This window comes from Cynoglossus semilaevis, chromosome 2 (assembly GCF_000523025.1).
Source record: "Cynoglossus semilaevis isolate Cse_v1.0 chromosome 2, Cse_v1.0, whole genome shotgun sequence".
NCBI lineage: Eukaryota > Metazoa > Chordata > Actinopteri > Pleuronectiformes > Cynoglossidae > Cynoglossus > Cynoglossus semilaevis.
This window is the reverse complement of record NC_024308.1, coordinates 3,927,997-3,944,042: the sequence shown is the minus strand read 5'-3', so window position 1 is coordinate 3,944,042 and position 16,046 is coordinate 3,927,997. Positions and strand designations below refer to the sequence as shown.

Below are 16,046 nucleotides of genomic sequence, written 5' to 3'. Positions count from 1 at the left end.
AAGTGCTGTGGTTTCTTAATGACCGACCAATAGAGACGGTGGGAAGGGGTGTCATTAACGTTTGGGTGGAGCAGTGTGAAGAATCTTGAGTGATTGATCTTTCTATTCTCCCGGAGCTTTTTTTTCAGTTCAGCCCCACAGTTGTGTATGCAAACGGTGAAAGTGAGTCGTTATCAACATTGTAACTGATGAGCAAGCATGTGATTAAGTGTCAGCAGATGTTCGCAAACAGTCTATGTTTAACGAATGAATGCTTCAAAAGAACTAGACCAGCCCGTCACTGTGCTTGTCAGGAAGTGTTTCCTCAAATTTCAATAGTGGTAAAAAATTATCAGAAAATTATAGAAAAATAATCACTGGTATCAGTGTTCCCTTGTTACCACCCACCCCCAGTCCTGACCTTCCAGTGACAGCAGCTGGGGGCAGTAGAAGTGCAGCAGAGCCCCCAGGGCCGAGCCATCTGTGCTGTCTTTCAACAGGTTGTCCACAGGAGGGATCCAGAGGTCTGACGGGGTGGAGGTTTGCTCCTTCCTGTACCGTGCCTATGTAACATATGTAAAGGCATTAAGTTTGCTTTACTCACAGACTGAGCCAGGACCACTTTGTTTCTCTGGCATGAAGCAGTTCTCGTGCATTATAAGAACTAGATTTTGACAGAATGTGCAGATGGTTCAACTCGCAGTTTAAAATGGAGCAATCTGTAAGAAATAACGTGTAACATGGGTATGAAAGAAAGAGAGTTAAGTCAGTGAGGGACATTTTTTAGTTGTGCTACACAACACGTTACATGCAGGTAAAACAATAGCAGACGAGACACAAAGTTAGGAAGCACGAGAGATGGTCAACAAATCATCTTCAACACAGAGGACGCAGCAGATGACTTACAGGCACAAGCTTCATGTACCACTTGGTTGGAGACTGCAGCAGCAGCAGCAGCAGGGACAGCAGAGCAACAGAAAAAAATAATGACAACACATTTTTGTTAGTGCAATTAGTTAGTGATTAATTAGTTACACAGAGAAAAAGACACGACAGGTTTGAGAGGAAAAAGACAAATTCACCTCAACATTCCTTAATTAGATTAGTCTAATGCAGTGTTGGCTTCTTTGCAGTGGCTTATGGGTAAAGAAGCTGGAGGTTGTATTTTCTTTGTAATAGTCACTGCTATAGAACTAAAAGCAGGCATGTGTAAAGCAGAGTGTAAGTATTAAATTAACACAAAGTAGAGCGTAGTGTAGTCTCACTCGGTGCTTGTACAAGTCCCATTAAGTTGAATTATGGACATGACATTAACAGGCTTTTAATTTCATTCGTTTCCTTCCTCCATAGTGACAGTAATGTAGGGGAACTGATGTGTTTAAATAAAGAAGCTTGATTGAGGAATGGCCTTTTACTAGCTTGATATTATGATTGATTATGTTTGAGGTAAAAAAAAAAACTTTTAGAAAGTTAGCTAACAAAAAAGAGAACGATTATATAAAGCAGGATCAGCAGCATTGACAAATCAAATCACAAACCCACTGACTTGATTAAACATAACCAACTTGTTTTATCTATTAGCTCATCCCCATGCTGTGAAGTATGAAAAGTAACTGGCAGGTTGTCAACTACAAACTGGGACTTGTGAGAGAACACTGCCTCTCTGTTGTAAACAACGGATCAGTGGTAGGATTTCTTTGATTTCCTTGATTTGATCAACACTGGGACTGATAAACAAACTCCAACGCCATCAGTGGAACAGACTCAGTGGAATCAAACCAACAACGTTTGAGTGGATCAGTGAGTGGTCTGAAGCTGATAGGACAACAGGATGGACAGACTTTTATATACATTTGTGACAGCACTGCCATACACACTGGACTGTAGGAATGAGCCGCAGACATGGCAACATTTGTCTACAATGACTAGACTGACAACATCGACTTATGGATGTCTTTAAACTCCGTAATTTTGAGTGAAAATAAATTAAAATGTCTTTGTTTTGGTAAAAAAAAAACCCTCAGAAACACATGCATTATCCTGTGGGTAATTTTTGACACTGGTTTAAAATTCAACCTTCAGATCAGTCCTGTTGTATCAATCAAAGGCTTCGACAGGCTTAGACAGGCAGCTAGCCAAGCTGAGGTCAATCATGTTGAGGCAAGATTAGAAAAAAAACAAAAACTCATGACTACATTCTACCACGACTTGTCTGGACTACTGTATTGATCTTGATGTTCCAGAATGATGTTTCCAAACATTCTACTCTAACTTCCTCATTTCACCTGTTCTGTCTTCCCTCCTGTGGCTCCCTGTACTCTGGAGTGGAGTAGTAATGTTAAAGTCCTGCTGCAGGCATGTAAAGACCTGTGTATTCTTGTTCCACCAATATGACTGGTCTGCTCCAGACAGACAAGTGTCTTTGTGGCGTCTCACGTCTGACCGTGGTTTCTTGGCCATTTTTAAAGCAAAAAATTATGCACTTTATTTAATTTTACAATAAAAAATAATCCAATAGTTTCAGAGAGTGAACCTCTTTGGTAGTGATCATTTTTGTGTGTGTATTTTCACAGTTAGTCTGTAAAAGGCTGCCATGTTGGGTCATTTCCTTAGAATTAGAATTATAAAAAACGACTCACTGACGTTGCCTCTTCAAACCGAACTTCACACCTTTTTCCTAAATACACCCGCCCACCTTCCTCCCACACTCGGCCCATTCAAACACTGTTGTCCTGGTGAGCTCCAGTCTGAAACATGTTTTTATTTCTGACTGAGGCTGAGGCAGAACTTGTGACTCACACTGCAGTCATAATACAGCAAATACATGAGAGGGGGAGGTCCACTGAACTGGTGCTAACGTTCACATTGTGAGCAGGTGTGGCTCTACTGTAATTTCTTTCATCAAAATGACTGGATGTCACTTTCGCAGATTTATCCGTATCAGTTAAATTGTCATTTTTGGACCTAGTGTGTATCACAGCAGCTTTTGGACAGATGATAGTCAGGCCAATGCCTAGTTGGACCTGTGTATTACAGTAGCTTTTGGACAGATGATAGTCAGGCCATCAAACACTGTGGAAGTTAACTACTACACTGGGTTTAACCCGACGGATGTGGCTGTGACTCTAAATAAATCTCTCCAACTGTACTGCAACACTGACAGTGTGAGAACAAATTTTGTTGCCTGAAATAACCTGTGACAGAGAGGGAGTTAGAAAAAGAGGTTTGGACCAAAAAGGCAGTACAGTAGAGAATGAGTTTGAGGCGTGAAGTTTATGGAGAGGAAACAGAAGAGCACCCACCCGTGGACTCCCTGCAGGGTCAGCACTCTGAGGCTCTTTTTTCTGCTCCTGAATCACAATGTCTCTCAGGCATTCATTGACCTGTGAGGTAGAGGACAAAGAGGATTCATCTTAACTTTTGTGACAGCAGCTTGACTGTGACGTTCAATGTTTCACACATTTGTTCAAGGTCAACGATGAAAAAATTGTTTCAGGATGAAGGATTTTGAAGTGCTTTACAATTATGGTGAAGTCAGCTGAAGAAACAAAATTCGTTTTCACCCACTTTTGGAGCACTTGCAGTTTATCTTGTGCAGAATGTCGGTAGCCATTTTCACCTTGTGTACTAAAAATAATTTTCGGTTTTTGAAAGCAAACGGTCTCCCAAAAGAGAGCCATATGTCTGACCAGTAGGACTCCATGACCACACCCCTTTGTGTGTGTGTGTGTGAAGATCAGTGCTTGCAGCAGACCACTGATTCTAACAAAAATGTAAACAGTCTTGTCAGCCGTTTAGCAGAAGCAGAACCATAGGACAGATTCAGTGACTGCTTTAAAAACAACTGATTTAAATTCTTCGTGTGGTGCAAAACAGGTCGAAAATTATTGTTATAATTAATTTAATGAAATGAGAGTGCAAGTGTTAAAACACTTTCTATCCAATTATTTAAAATGAAAACTGTCAATACAAACATGACAACAGTACCCAGTCCTTTTCATGTAGTAAACAGGCCTCAACATGTGGCTCTATTGTACAGAAGGACACCGTTGCTTTTGCTGCAACAAAAACGTCCAAACTTGTCTCCAACACCCTTAGATTTAATACACTTAATTCAGAAGGCACAGGAGTTTAGTGCCTTGTTTCATCTTGCATAGATAATGACAATGATGACACGTTACTTTGTATCAGAAATAAAAAAATAGCACTTTTTACACGCAATGCCACCTATACAGTACTGAGAAGTACACATAGGTACAGTATGTTTTGACATTTCTAATTCACCTCAGTACAGCTGATCCTAACCTGAGGGTTGAAGGTATAATCGGTGTATAAATTGTTTCGTAACAAATTTGATGGTCGACAGCCAAGTCAGATTAACTGTTATTATGTACAAAATGTGCACCACCCTTCTTCTTGACAGATACTGGAATAAAGTGGATTGAACGTTAGTCTTGCACAGTGCGTACAAACATCTCCGTAAATCCTACTTATAACGTGCTACATACCAAAGTGACAGTCCTGAGGCCTTTGCTTGTTCTACAGTGTGACATGCTCATAGGAAAAACACACATGAAGAATGACACTGTTGTACTTACATTTTACTTTTTGGTAAATATTTGCTAATTTTAGTAACCATTTTATAATAACTTATAATAACCATTTTATAATAATAACTGGCAAGCTTTAAACAAAACAAAACAGTTACATTGTATTTGTTTACATCTAATACGAAATATAAATGTAGTTTTTTAAAATTTTTAAAAGTGATTATTTTTAGTAGTTTGTCATAAATATAGACAATACAGACTACTTAAAAAATGTAGATTTATACAGACAGTTTTAGATACAGACAAATTTAGATGCCAATTATTTTTGCCTTTGTTGCCTTTCCCTGTCCATCACTTTGGGAAACGACTATTGCTACCCAGTTTTACCCACCTTGTTTATCCAAGTGGTCACTGCATCTTCTGTATCATATGGAGGCTCCTCCTCGGTTTCACTGGATGAATATTGAGAAACGCAGGCCATTATTTTCTCCACGCTCACAGTCTCCTTGACGAATGCCATCATTAGAGTGTCAATCATTGCCAGATGGGCACTCTGGAAGAACAAAACACAAGGGAAGACAAATTGAAAATTGAACAACTCACTCCAGTTAGCAATAGTGCCATGACTTCATCATAAACGTTTATTTAATTTCCAAGACCAAAAAAAAAAAAAGAAAATAACTCAATTTTGATGCCCACAACACCTTTTAAAACTGCTGTTGATGTTGTGTTTGACACATATTTGTTTGCCTTTGCCGTTTGAAATAGCAGCGACTCCAGGCACAGCAATTGTAATTGCACGTTAGAGCATTTTTATTTCTGTCTCATCCTATATAACTTTTTAGGGACTTAGAAAATTAATTTCCCAAAACTTTTCTGGGTTTTTCATGACCGTGGACACAAGATAATAACGAATCACAAATTGGAAATTGTGTCTGAAAAATTCAATGTTAACAGATAATAAGAGGGCAACTGTGCTCTGAAGAAACATTCCGTGGAGCCTGTGATGTAACGAGTCTGTAATGAGTTTCTGCCTTAATCAGAGGGTAAAAATAGGCCAAGAATGTGAACCATTTGTTCTAATTTGTATGAAAATACTGACTGGAGTTCAGTGTTTTGAAGTGTATCTGAGTCACTGCATTACCATAATAATGTTGGCGGGTTCGGTGTGCGACATTGAAAGTGTAATCATTTGTTTATACCTGGACCAGGACTCTTTCTGTATTCTACATTTGAAAGCCTGTCTCCGGTTCAACATTCCCTGGTGGCTGTTGCCCTGGAAACAGGAGCATCCATCCCTGGTTACATGACCCAATTTCCTCACAGTGACTGCTGGCCTTGGATGAAAATAAGACATCTTACTGACAACACAGACTGACTTTTGTGTACAGGTGTCCACTGGGAGTAACTTAGAGACCATAGCCCATTTGTCATCACAACTTTATAAAAAAAATCAACATAATTTAAAGAGTAGTGTTGCTATTTTTTTAATTTACTCATTAATTTAATCAGATTAGACCAATGGTGTTTAGTCATTTTGTATGACCAATATGAGTATTAATTATCCACTCAAACTACTGACTTCCACATCAACACGGTGATTGAACAATTAGTTTATTAGTTAAGTATACTTAATGACAGTAAGTTAACACTATAAAAATAGTAGAGTGGCAAATGTTTCCCCAAACATACTTAGAAATGCAAAAGGGAGCTTTAGGTTGTTTTATTCTGTCTCACTAAGCTTTTAAAAGCACAACTGACGTTCTAATAAAAATCTAAAAAAAAACTATTAACTATCAACACACAGGAGATGAATAAAAGTTTGGGTTCTAAATGATTTACCAGCTCTGTTTGATCTTCCCGGCAGCCCATATTTTAGGAGCCACATTAAATTGCTTGGTTTTATTTCAGACCAGTCTCTGGACATCTCTCCTCTTCGTATATCCAGTCCGTACCACCCAGAAGCCAAACTGCCAAGCACTTATACATACAGCTTTTCCATGAACTAATTTAAGCAAACAGCCAGAGCGGCTTTGAAGATTCATAATGATGCCTTGTACCACAATCAAATAAGTTGGAAAGAAAAAAAGAGAAAAAGGCCACATTGCATCTTATTTACTGTGGAAGTGTTTTTGTACTTTTCACTTTCTGGAACTTAAAAGTATGAAATCTGTTTTTCTTGTACTTAGCTAACGTAACTGCCAAATGGATTACCATCAATTGAAAAATATGTATTGACGTTTTAATATAATGAGAAAATTCCCATTCCCCCATAAACCTCCAGTCATATGAGAGTTTGTTAATTGAAATCTTCACTCAAAGAGCAATGTATTGTTATGTTTGTTTCTTTAATAAATGCAATTGCAATTAAGACTCTGTAATGAACCTGCCCTCTGACACACCATTAGTTAAATGCTTAGTTTTCACCATCTCCCATGTAGTATTCCAGCAACAATCCAACCCCTTTTAATAATACACTGCCATGTTGTTTCCCATTGGTCTTCATTTAGTCTGTCCAAACACTGTGAAACACTACACTACAGACACACCAACCAGGACACGAGCCACAAACACCAATTGATCTGCTTTACAAGATCACCCTGTGTTCTGACAACAGTATGATTAACTGTGAGCAAGAACAATTTTGAAAAGGCCAAGGGACAAATATCAATCCTCAAAGCCCCCCCCCCCGGTTTCCCTCATCCTAGGGTTTGCTCCAGAGTCCTGAGATTATTGATTGGAATCTGCTGTAGTCTGATGAGGTAAAGTCACAACAATGTGAACTAATCTTGTTTATGAAACCACAGTCCTGCAGACTGTAATTGCGCTGTGCTGTACAACACCTGAGGCCATGTTGGATGCATGTTGTGTAGGGCCTCAGGGGAATTCTTCTTTGACACAGCATCAGTGAAAATGCTCCATCAATATTAAAAAAAAGCAACAACGACAAAAAACAAAACAAAAAACAGTTGTCTAAAAATGCTAATTACAACTACAATTATTTTGTTTGGCAATTCACTTATCACTTATCGATACAAAGTTGTTGTTTTTTTAATTTATTTTTAATTTTATTTTAGGGAACTATTCAAAAACATTTAAGAGTTTTGTATAAAGCCTTGACTTCTGTGATTACTTCTCCTGTGGAAATTGAATCCACAGAGATGATAAAACCAATTGCTCTGAATTAATGTCTTTACCATGGATTACAGTATCAATTGCTCTGAACCAGCGCATTAATGTCTTTACCATGGATTACAGTACATTTATGGTACTTCAGTGGATCGTGACTTTTGCGAGGGTTCACAACCCTCCTTTTTCCCCCTTACCTTTCATTTTATCACACAATGTCCAAGCAGACCACACTCCAAATTGTTCCCAGGACACAAAAACACATGCATACAATACAACACACCCACACACAGGACAAGAGTGATGTAACAATGTATTGAAAAACAGTTAACGTTTAGTGTTACATTTCTCCTGTTGAGGCCCTGAGGCCTGGACAGATGTCAAAAAAGACTGAGTGTGTTCAGTATCAGGTAAATGAACACCACCTCAGCTGGATATGGAAAAGCACTCAGCGGTTACCTCCCACTTTAAGGTCAACGTCAGCAGAATGAAGTGAAAAGGAAAAAGCAGCACTCCTACATAAAACCTTGTTGGACTTGAGAAAAGCACTGTATTCTACTTAATTTTCTGCTCAAGCTTGATGTCTTGGAATGATCAGCAATTAAAAAAAAAAGAAATACTCTAACATATACAACTGCACATACTTTTGTGTACACAACCATGGGTTTTGAAAAGTACCAACATTGAGGTCTGGCAGTAATTGTGGGAATAGAGATTTTAAGGAACATACTGTACCTTCCTACTCCACATGCTTCCAACCCAACCCATTCATTAAATGGAAACCTCAGAGCAAACCGTAGGCTACTGGCCAGTGTTGACCTGCGCCCAGACATGGCTTATATATAGACTCTATTGTCCTGACAGTTAGGAATAATTTGTATTTAGAAGGAAAACTCACCACACTATTTCCTGTTTTACTCTAAGCACGGATTACTCGCTCAGCGCTTCAGTTTTTCGCTGATTTGTTAATTTACTACTTATCAGTAGAACCCATGCTTAATTGGATCCAGTCTTATTAATACGATGCTGTGGTTTCATATTTTAGAATCAGGAAAATTAAATAAGTCACATAAAGTAATTCTAATTATTAACACTGTCCAATCAGTCTAACAGTAATAATTCCTCATGGATTAAAGTCTAAAGCCTCACGTCTCTGAACTTAAGACACGTCTTGCAAATCCCTTGATTTCAATTCTTAAGAGGAAATGACAGAATATGAGGAAAAATGAATCTTTTTCTTATAAAAATATATTGTTGATCCAGGGCCGTTGCTGCTGTTCCTTCTTTATTAGGATCCCTGTGCACTCATTACTGAAGACATTGATGTACAGACGTGTAAACATTTGCCTAAAGATATTCTCAACTAATGAATTAAAATCTCCACAGACCTGAAAACTAATAGATTATGATTCAAGGATGAATTATGGAATTGCTGCATCAGCTGGTTAGAAACAGTAGTAGGGCCATTTAATCCTTATCTGCTCTGCACATCTTGTTCATTTTTTCTGACAAATGAACCAACCATCAGACTTAATCTGTTTCTAGTGACCAATGATGGAAGATGACACGGAATCACATAATGTTTCACTGCATGTTCCCTGACTATCCAACCATACTGTACTGCCTGAAAGTCGCTGCTGGCCATGAGTCCAGTGAGGACACAAAGTCCTTGGACGTGTCTCTCTCTCCTGTCCTGCTGTTTCAGCTTGTCTTTGTGCGTTGAATCAGGTGCAGAGAAAATGCAGTGAGGACAGGGGGAAGTCAGTTTAATGTGTAGCTTTGCTTTTCTCTGTGTGTCTGTGCTTCTGTGCTAGTGGACAGCTGTGTGTCTTAGTGTGTGATGCACAGTCTTAGGAAGGCCGTCTGCCTGCTCCTGGTATGTCAGTATTCTCTGGCTTGGAGCCTGACAGTGTTCCCCCACTACCACAACCCCCACTACACACACATCCCATAACTGCACATACACACAGCACATTTCACATATGCAGCATAAGCACCCCCGCTCTTGCACCCTCCTACACACACACACACACACACACACACATGCAAAGACTTCCTACTGGAATGTAACCATGGAAACGTAGTGCCCTCTCAATAGGAGTTATGATGGAGGCAGCAGAAAAGAGAGGAAGAGACGAACAGAGAAATACATTTCATCTCTATTCATACGCACAGAGTGATGGTGGAGATGAATTGATGAGTTGACTTGTCTCTGAGAGAAGACACTCCAGTTGGATTTGTTCATTATAATCAGTGTGAAATGACACAAGAAAAGGCCCACGTGGTGGTACTGTGGTTCGCGCTGTTGCCTAACCTCAAGAAATGAATGCGTTCATGTCCTGTCTGAGACAGATGGCCATCCTGTTTTCTCCAGGGACTCTGGTTTCCACCCACAGTCCAACAACATGCAGATTGGGATTAGATTAATTAGAAAATGTGACTAGACCTCAGGTGCAGCAGGTTCCTATGTTTTTTTATATTCACATTAAAAGTGTATCTTCCATTAGCGCTGGATGTTAAAGCATTCGCTGCAAAAAGACAATAATAAACCTGTCTACTTTATGGTCCTCCTGACGTACAACCACATATACAGCAACTATATAGATATATATCAATAAAACATCCACATAGGTTCTAGGGCTTATACTAAGAGGGCGCGTGGAGTGTATGATGTCCCTATATGTGTGTTTATCTGTTTGTGATTTCTGTGCTTTTTATATTTCAATATTCCACCTCTGTTGTTCAACAACAAAATAACAGCTAGTTCACTGTTCAAAAAAATGACAGTTGTAAAATCTTTAACATCTGAACGACACTATTTAATTTTCCGCAACCCGCTGTTAAGATGATGCAAAATCTAAGAAAGAATTTTTAAAAATATGACATGTTACTACTGAGCCAAACAGCCAACAGCTAACATGGTGGAACTAAACAAAAAAAAACCTGTTAGTATTTTTATTCTGTAATAGCCTCCACAGAGGCTGCAACTGTGATGATTTCATTTGAAAGACTGAAATCATATTTTGAGATCCACCCACTCATCTCTATCTCTCTCTCTGTGAGTATTACAAGTGGAGGACAGTGTCAGCGACACAGAATGTGTGTGGGCAACTGAGTGGGCGGAGAGTGCCATTTGGAGCCACATGTGGGAGTCAGTCACACGGCTGCACAGAGAGGTGAAGTGGGCAGTGTAGTGACAGGTAGAAAGTGAGTGACGGGAACAAAACACAGCGGTGTTCACCAGGCAGACACTGGTGAAAATGTCAGTCAACGTGATTTAGTATGAAAACACACTGACAAATGTCTTGTCAGGTTTTCATTCCTGCCACTACTGACTGAAACACTGACAAGAACAATTTAGAAAATTGCCTTTTTTTCTGAACATCATTGGTTACGAAAGTGCCAAGTTGGATTTCTAAAAGGCCATGTTGAAGTAGTTTAAACACTGTTGTCTCTCTTATGCAACTTATTCTCTTAATTTAACCTGTTTAATGCATTTTTAAAGCATCCGTTTTCTCCTCCTACAGTTAATGTATTTTGAAATAAAATGACTAAGATTCTGGAAAAAAGATGACATTTCACTTTGGGAATTAACTCTTAAACTGCCAAACCTTTTACTGTCTGCCTAAATTTAAATAATGACCTTTTGCTGTAATTTCCGTCCACCACCAGGTCTGCACGCAGCTCAGAATTAACAGTTATGTCAAGCACACACTGATGTCCTGCAGCTGTAGTGTAGTTTTAATGTGCAGCAAGTAGTGCAGAATACACATACAGTGTATATTTTTTAGTACTATAAAATATTTAGAAGGCATACGAAATGACAGAACTGAGGAAAAATAAAATTCTTCAGTGAGGAGACATTCAGTGAGTTTAAACACTGTCCCAGTAAGCCATTTGCTTCAACCATATTTTGTGATAATATTTATTAAACTGACGTCATAACAAGCTTTTGATTTCAGTCGTGCAATATCCACTTGATTTCTGATTGAGCATATATCAATGTTCAAACCTCACAAAGGCTTGAAATGTAAAATCCTTAACAAAACTTAAATAACTCTTGAATTAGCGTGAAAGGCTAATTAAAAGCAGCGAGACTCTACAAACAGACGCCAGGCACACTGTGTGCTAATCACATTTAAATTGCAATGTACTGAAGCAGTGAGGCCGCCTGTTGAGATTCTGCCCAAAAATAATGAGGCTGCCTCTTTAATGACTAGATAGACTGCTGACAAAGTCGTACCTTTGATGAGATCCAACGATGAATTGAAGAAGGTTTAGAGAGTCAGAGAAGACACGCACGGTGCAGTGGACGCCTTGAGGTACGACTCAGATAACAACTGGATTATTCCCTGCTTGAATCTGCAGATGTTCATTGGGTTCACCCCTTCTGTCTTGATCGGATTGTGTCACTTACTTTTGATTGTTTGTTTTAAAATTGCACACAACGTTGTTCAAGTGAACATCTTTTAAACAGTAAATGGTTGTATTGTGCAGAAATATATATAACAATTCAGCTTGTGCACTAGTGCACACTACTAGTTGATTGTAAATGTTGGCAGCCCTTCATTTGTCACTCACTGGAACCAGACGATCCTCATTCCTTTTTTAAGTCATGTTCTAAAGACATGATGGAGGGACTGATGCAACGAGGAAAAGAAAAAGATTTGTGCATGAAATGTGACCCAGGAACTAAGGGAGAGGACGCTTCCTATCAGTGATACAGCCAGGACCAACTTTTAGCTGTTAGCTGTACAGTCAGACCGTTTAACAAGTGCCACCTCATGTAAAAACCCAATTCCATGTGGAATGATATGATGCAGTAAAGTACAAACGATCAAAAGTACAAATGATCACAGAGAGCCATCATGCCTTGGTGTTGTCAGCATACGCCAGTCTTACCATTTGTAGCGGCCTCTTTCGAAGTTCCCTCTCAGTGACCAGTCTCTCCTGGTCAGTGACGTAGAGTCCACGTTCTGCCAGGGCTTGGATGACAGCTTCGTGGCCTAGCATGGGCTTGGTGTCGTCATTCTTCAGGATGAGGCTGCCGGCTCTGCAGTACAGGTCTGCAGACAGCAGGAGGTTGGCCACAGGAGGCTTTAGGTGCTCCTGGTCGTACTGGTCTGTGTAGAAGGGCTCCTTCAAGTCAGCTGGGATACTGTCTGAATGTAAGAGAAAGGAAAAAGAGCACATTTCAATGTTTTATTCTAGTCCACACTACAACAAAATTCAGGTTGCCATCACAGAACAGCAAATATTCCAGTTTGCATGCCAGTGACTGACTTTTCCTATGCCTGTGCAATTCACCCGCATCAATTAGACAACTGCCAAAAATAGCTATACTAATTAGAGAGACAATTATTTTGCAGAATGAATGACTTTGCTGCACTACTTATGTGTAAAGGTTTAGCTTCCCCTTAGTATCCAGTTCCCCTGGTATTGATTTGTTTGATAGGTCTCCCTCCTTTTGCCCCACTACACCTTGACAGTGTCTTGACGTAAATATTGGTAGATAGATCTCCGGGGTTGCTATAGCAACTACAGGAGGAGTGGACCTCCATCGATTCATCTAGGCTGGATCGCAACAACTCCTGGCTCCCTGGGAACACCCTTCTGAATGCCTGCTACATCAAAGATAGAGCCTGCTTGTCTGTGTGTGTCTGTGTGTGTGTGTGTGTATGAAAGAGAGAGCGATAGAGAGAGTATCACCTCGAGCAAGATCTCAGCACAGTGGTTGTCTATACATAATTTAAAAGCCTTGTATTTTTGTCTTTTGTTTCCTGAGCCAGAGTTTTTATAAACCGCATTAAAGGTGAAGCTAAAGGACAAAAAAATTAGGAAAAGTAGGATGTGTGTTACATGGAGAGGATGAAGAACTGAGCAGCACACCTGCAGAGACTGACCGTTATCAACAAGGTCATCTGCAAAAAGACTCGCCAGTGAAGGATCGTGAAGTAGAAAAACAAACAGCCACGGCAGCAGACAGTACAGTCTGATTCTGTTACTGCGATCAATAAAGATAATCTTAATTTTAACCCTCCACTCTGTGGTATAGCGGGGGTCAGAGGTCAGGCTAAGCCACAGATCAAACCACCTTCAGCATAAGTGTCTTTCATCAATTAAAATAGAAAAAACTATTACAAAATAAACAAACTATACAAACTATATTTTCTTCAGCCATTCTCCCTTGTCACTGAAATGTTTTTTTCACTTTGGGTTGGATCAAAACCTTTTTCAGCACCACTATTTCAAATGATTTTCACATTTATGGTTAGAGTTTAATGGTTGCTCAAAGGCATGTCGAAAAGCCTTGGTAAACAAACATGGAATTTTATGCTGATTTTCTTTCACCACTGAGGTTTTGCTTCTGGCAACACGGTGCACTCATGAGCACACTGCTGTTTGATGAGTATTTCTCTCAGATAAATTATTGTTTTCATCTGCCTGTAGTTAATTACTAAGGTATTGATGGATGAATCTGATTTATTCAGAACAGTGCAGATATACAGTGGACATGAAGACACCTTTTCTTGTTTACATCCTTCACCCTGCTACTGATCCTTGATGAGGATCAGTAGCTGGACCATAATAGCAACATGTTTACCAGAAGAATGAGGAATAAAGTCCTTATAAAATAGTGTAATTGTATATAAAGTTTGTACCATAAAATGAACTGAATGAAAGTAACATCTTTGTTTCGCTGGTGTTTCACAGATGGGTTCATTGCTTGTTAATGCAACATGGCTGCAACAGTTTGTTATTTTAAGTAATTGAGTAATTAATACATCAATAATAACACAGTATTTTTGAAAATCAGCAAAGTATTTTTTATTTAATTAAATCAGACTTCTGATAATGTGAATGTTTTTCTCTCTTTTTTTTGGTTCCTCAGTTTCCTTCAAAATACAAATCTGAATAATCCACAATTGTGGACCAAACTAAATGTCATAGACAAAATCTGTTTGGACTAAAGGAGTAGATTATTGATCAGAGGAATTATTGATTATCTAATCTAATAAGAACATAGCCTTTCCCTGCTGTATTTCAATTATTACCAACACTTGCTTGCTTGTTACCAAATGTGGCATTCTAAGTCAATGAAGTGTAAGACATGCTATGCATGCAGAATCACTGCAGAACAATGTTAGTTACATCTTTATAACACAGAGATACACTGTGTTATATGTTACGCACGATAGGTTACAGATAAAATTCGTTACAAACGTTAAACCTTTCCAGTTGTGTTACTATGTGCAGGAGGTAACTGATTTGAGGTTTGTGCTGAGTAGAAGACAATACAATTTGTCAGCACAGCCCATCAATGATGTAGTAACACACGCTCATCAGTGTATTGCCTTTGACTTAGCAATTTATTCCAAAGCGTTTCGCTAAAATAAACAAACATGGACGCACGTGTCAACCACCAAGGTGGCTGCAGGTAAACCTACCTGTGCCGTATGCTTTGGTCACCAGCCACGTGAGGCTGCAACAGATTTTAGCTCGGGAAAAGTCATAATGTTCGAAAGACTTGACTGATGGAGCCACGAAGGTCCTTGGAGCAGCCCTGGCGTCCGGGACTTCACCCATGTTTCTCCCTGAATTAACACCGTTATGACCAGCGGAACAGAAGCCTACGAAGCAGCACCGCGGTCAAAGCATCTCACTGCTGGAATTCCAAAGGAATCGATTAAGGAGTGATAATACAGTAACAACTGGAATCTTTTTGAATATTATATATAGATTTTTTAAGTCCTAAAATGCAAAATGGATAGAATAAGTTTTGGTATTTCTCAGACTTGTTGGCACGACCAGACGCTCGTCATTGTGTTATTTTTTCCATCCATTCTTCTCCGTCTGCCAGCAGAAATTGGCTCCGTGGGACCGTACTGGAAAGGTTTCCATTGGGTTTAGAGGACAAACCGAGCTTTGGCTGGAGGGAAAACAAGTCCGTTTCCATTATTTTGGAGTCTTTGGAAACACACTGTTCCTTTTCATGTATCCCTTCATGGATACCCGATGTCTTTTATGGTCCCTCCTTTTTTCAATCTCCTGGTGCCGTGGTGCGGTTTTCCTGCCGCACTGAGGATTTCCAGACTCGGTGTCTTTGTTTCGAACTGCGCTTGCGTGTGTGATGTATTCAAAGACTGTCGGTGATTTAGTCTGCTTGTGTCTGGAGCCTTTGATTTGTCCCAGCGTGTTCTCCATTTTACTAGTACACGTTACATTTATTTAATTAAAACTGGATATAAATAGTTTTGCTTCGAATAACAATATGCATTTCTCAACAGTAAAAGGAAAATATAGATTTACGATGAACATTTGAATGCGACACTTGACAGATCCGCTGTACCTTCCATCTCACTTAAAATGCAGCCAGATTCTATATAA

At 39.3% G+C, this 16,046-nt stretch overlaps 1 protein-coding gene across 6 annotated transcripts in view; it reads right to left on the bottom strand.

The window, feature by feature from the left end:
* camsap2a (calmodulin regulated spectrin-associated protein family, member 2a) overlaps positions 1–15,964 on the bottom strand; it is a 28,164-nt gene extending 12,200 nt beyond the window's left edge. For 4 of the 6 annotated variants that reach the window (XM_017043021.2, XM_008331712.3, XM_017043023.2 and 1 more), the window contains exons 1-6: positions 15,107–15,964; positions 12,561–12,820; positions 4,921–5,082; positions 3,282–3,362; positions 886–918; positions 401–542 (exon numbers count right to left, since the gene is read on the bottom strand). In XM_017043021.2, the coding sequence (XP_016898510.1) occupies positions 401–542; positions 886–918; positions 3,282–3,362; positions 4,921–5,082; positions 12,561–12,820; positions 15,107–15,245 (817 nt within the window). In that variant the 5' untranslated portion in view covers positions 15,246–15,964. The remainder of the gene's footprint in view (positions 1–400; positions 543–885; positions 919–3,281; positions 3,363–4,920; positions 5,083–12,560; positions 12,821–15,106) is intronic. The other 2 variants (XM_017043025.2, XM_008331737.3) reach the window with 1 other exon arrangement.
* Positions 15,965–16,046: the final 82 nt, after the last annotated feature.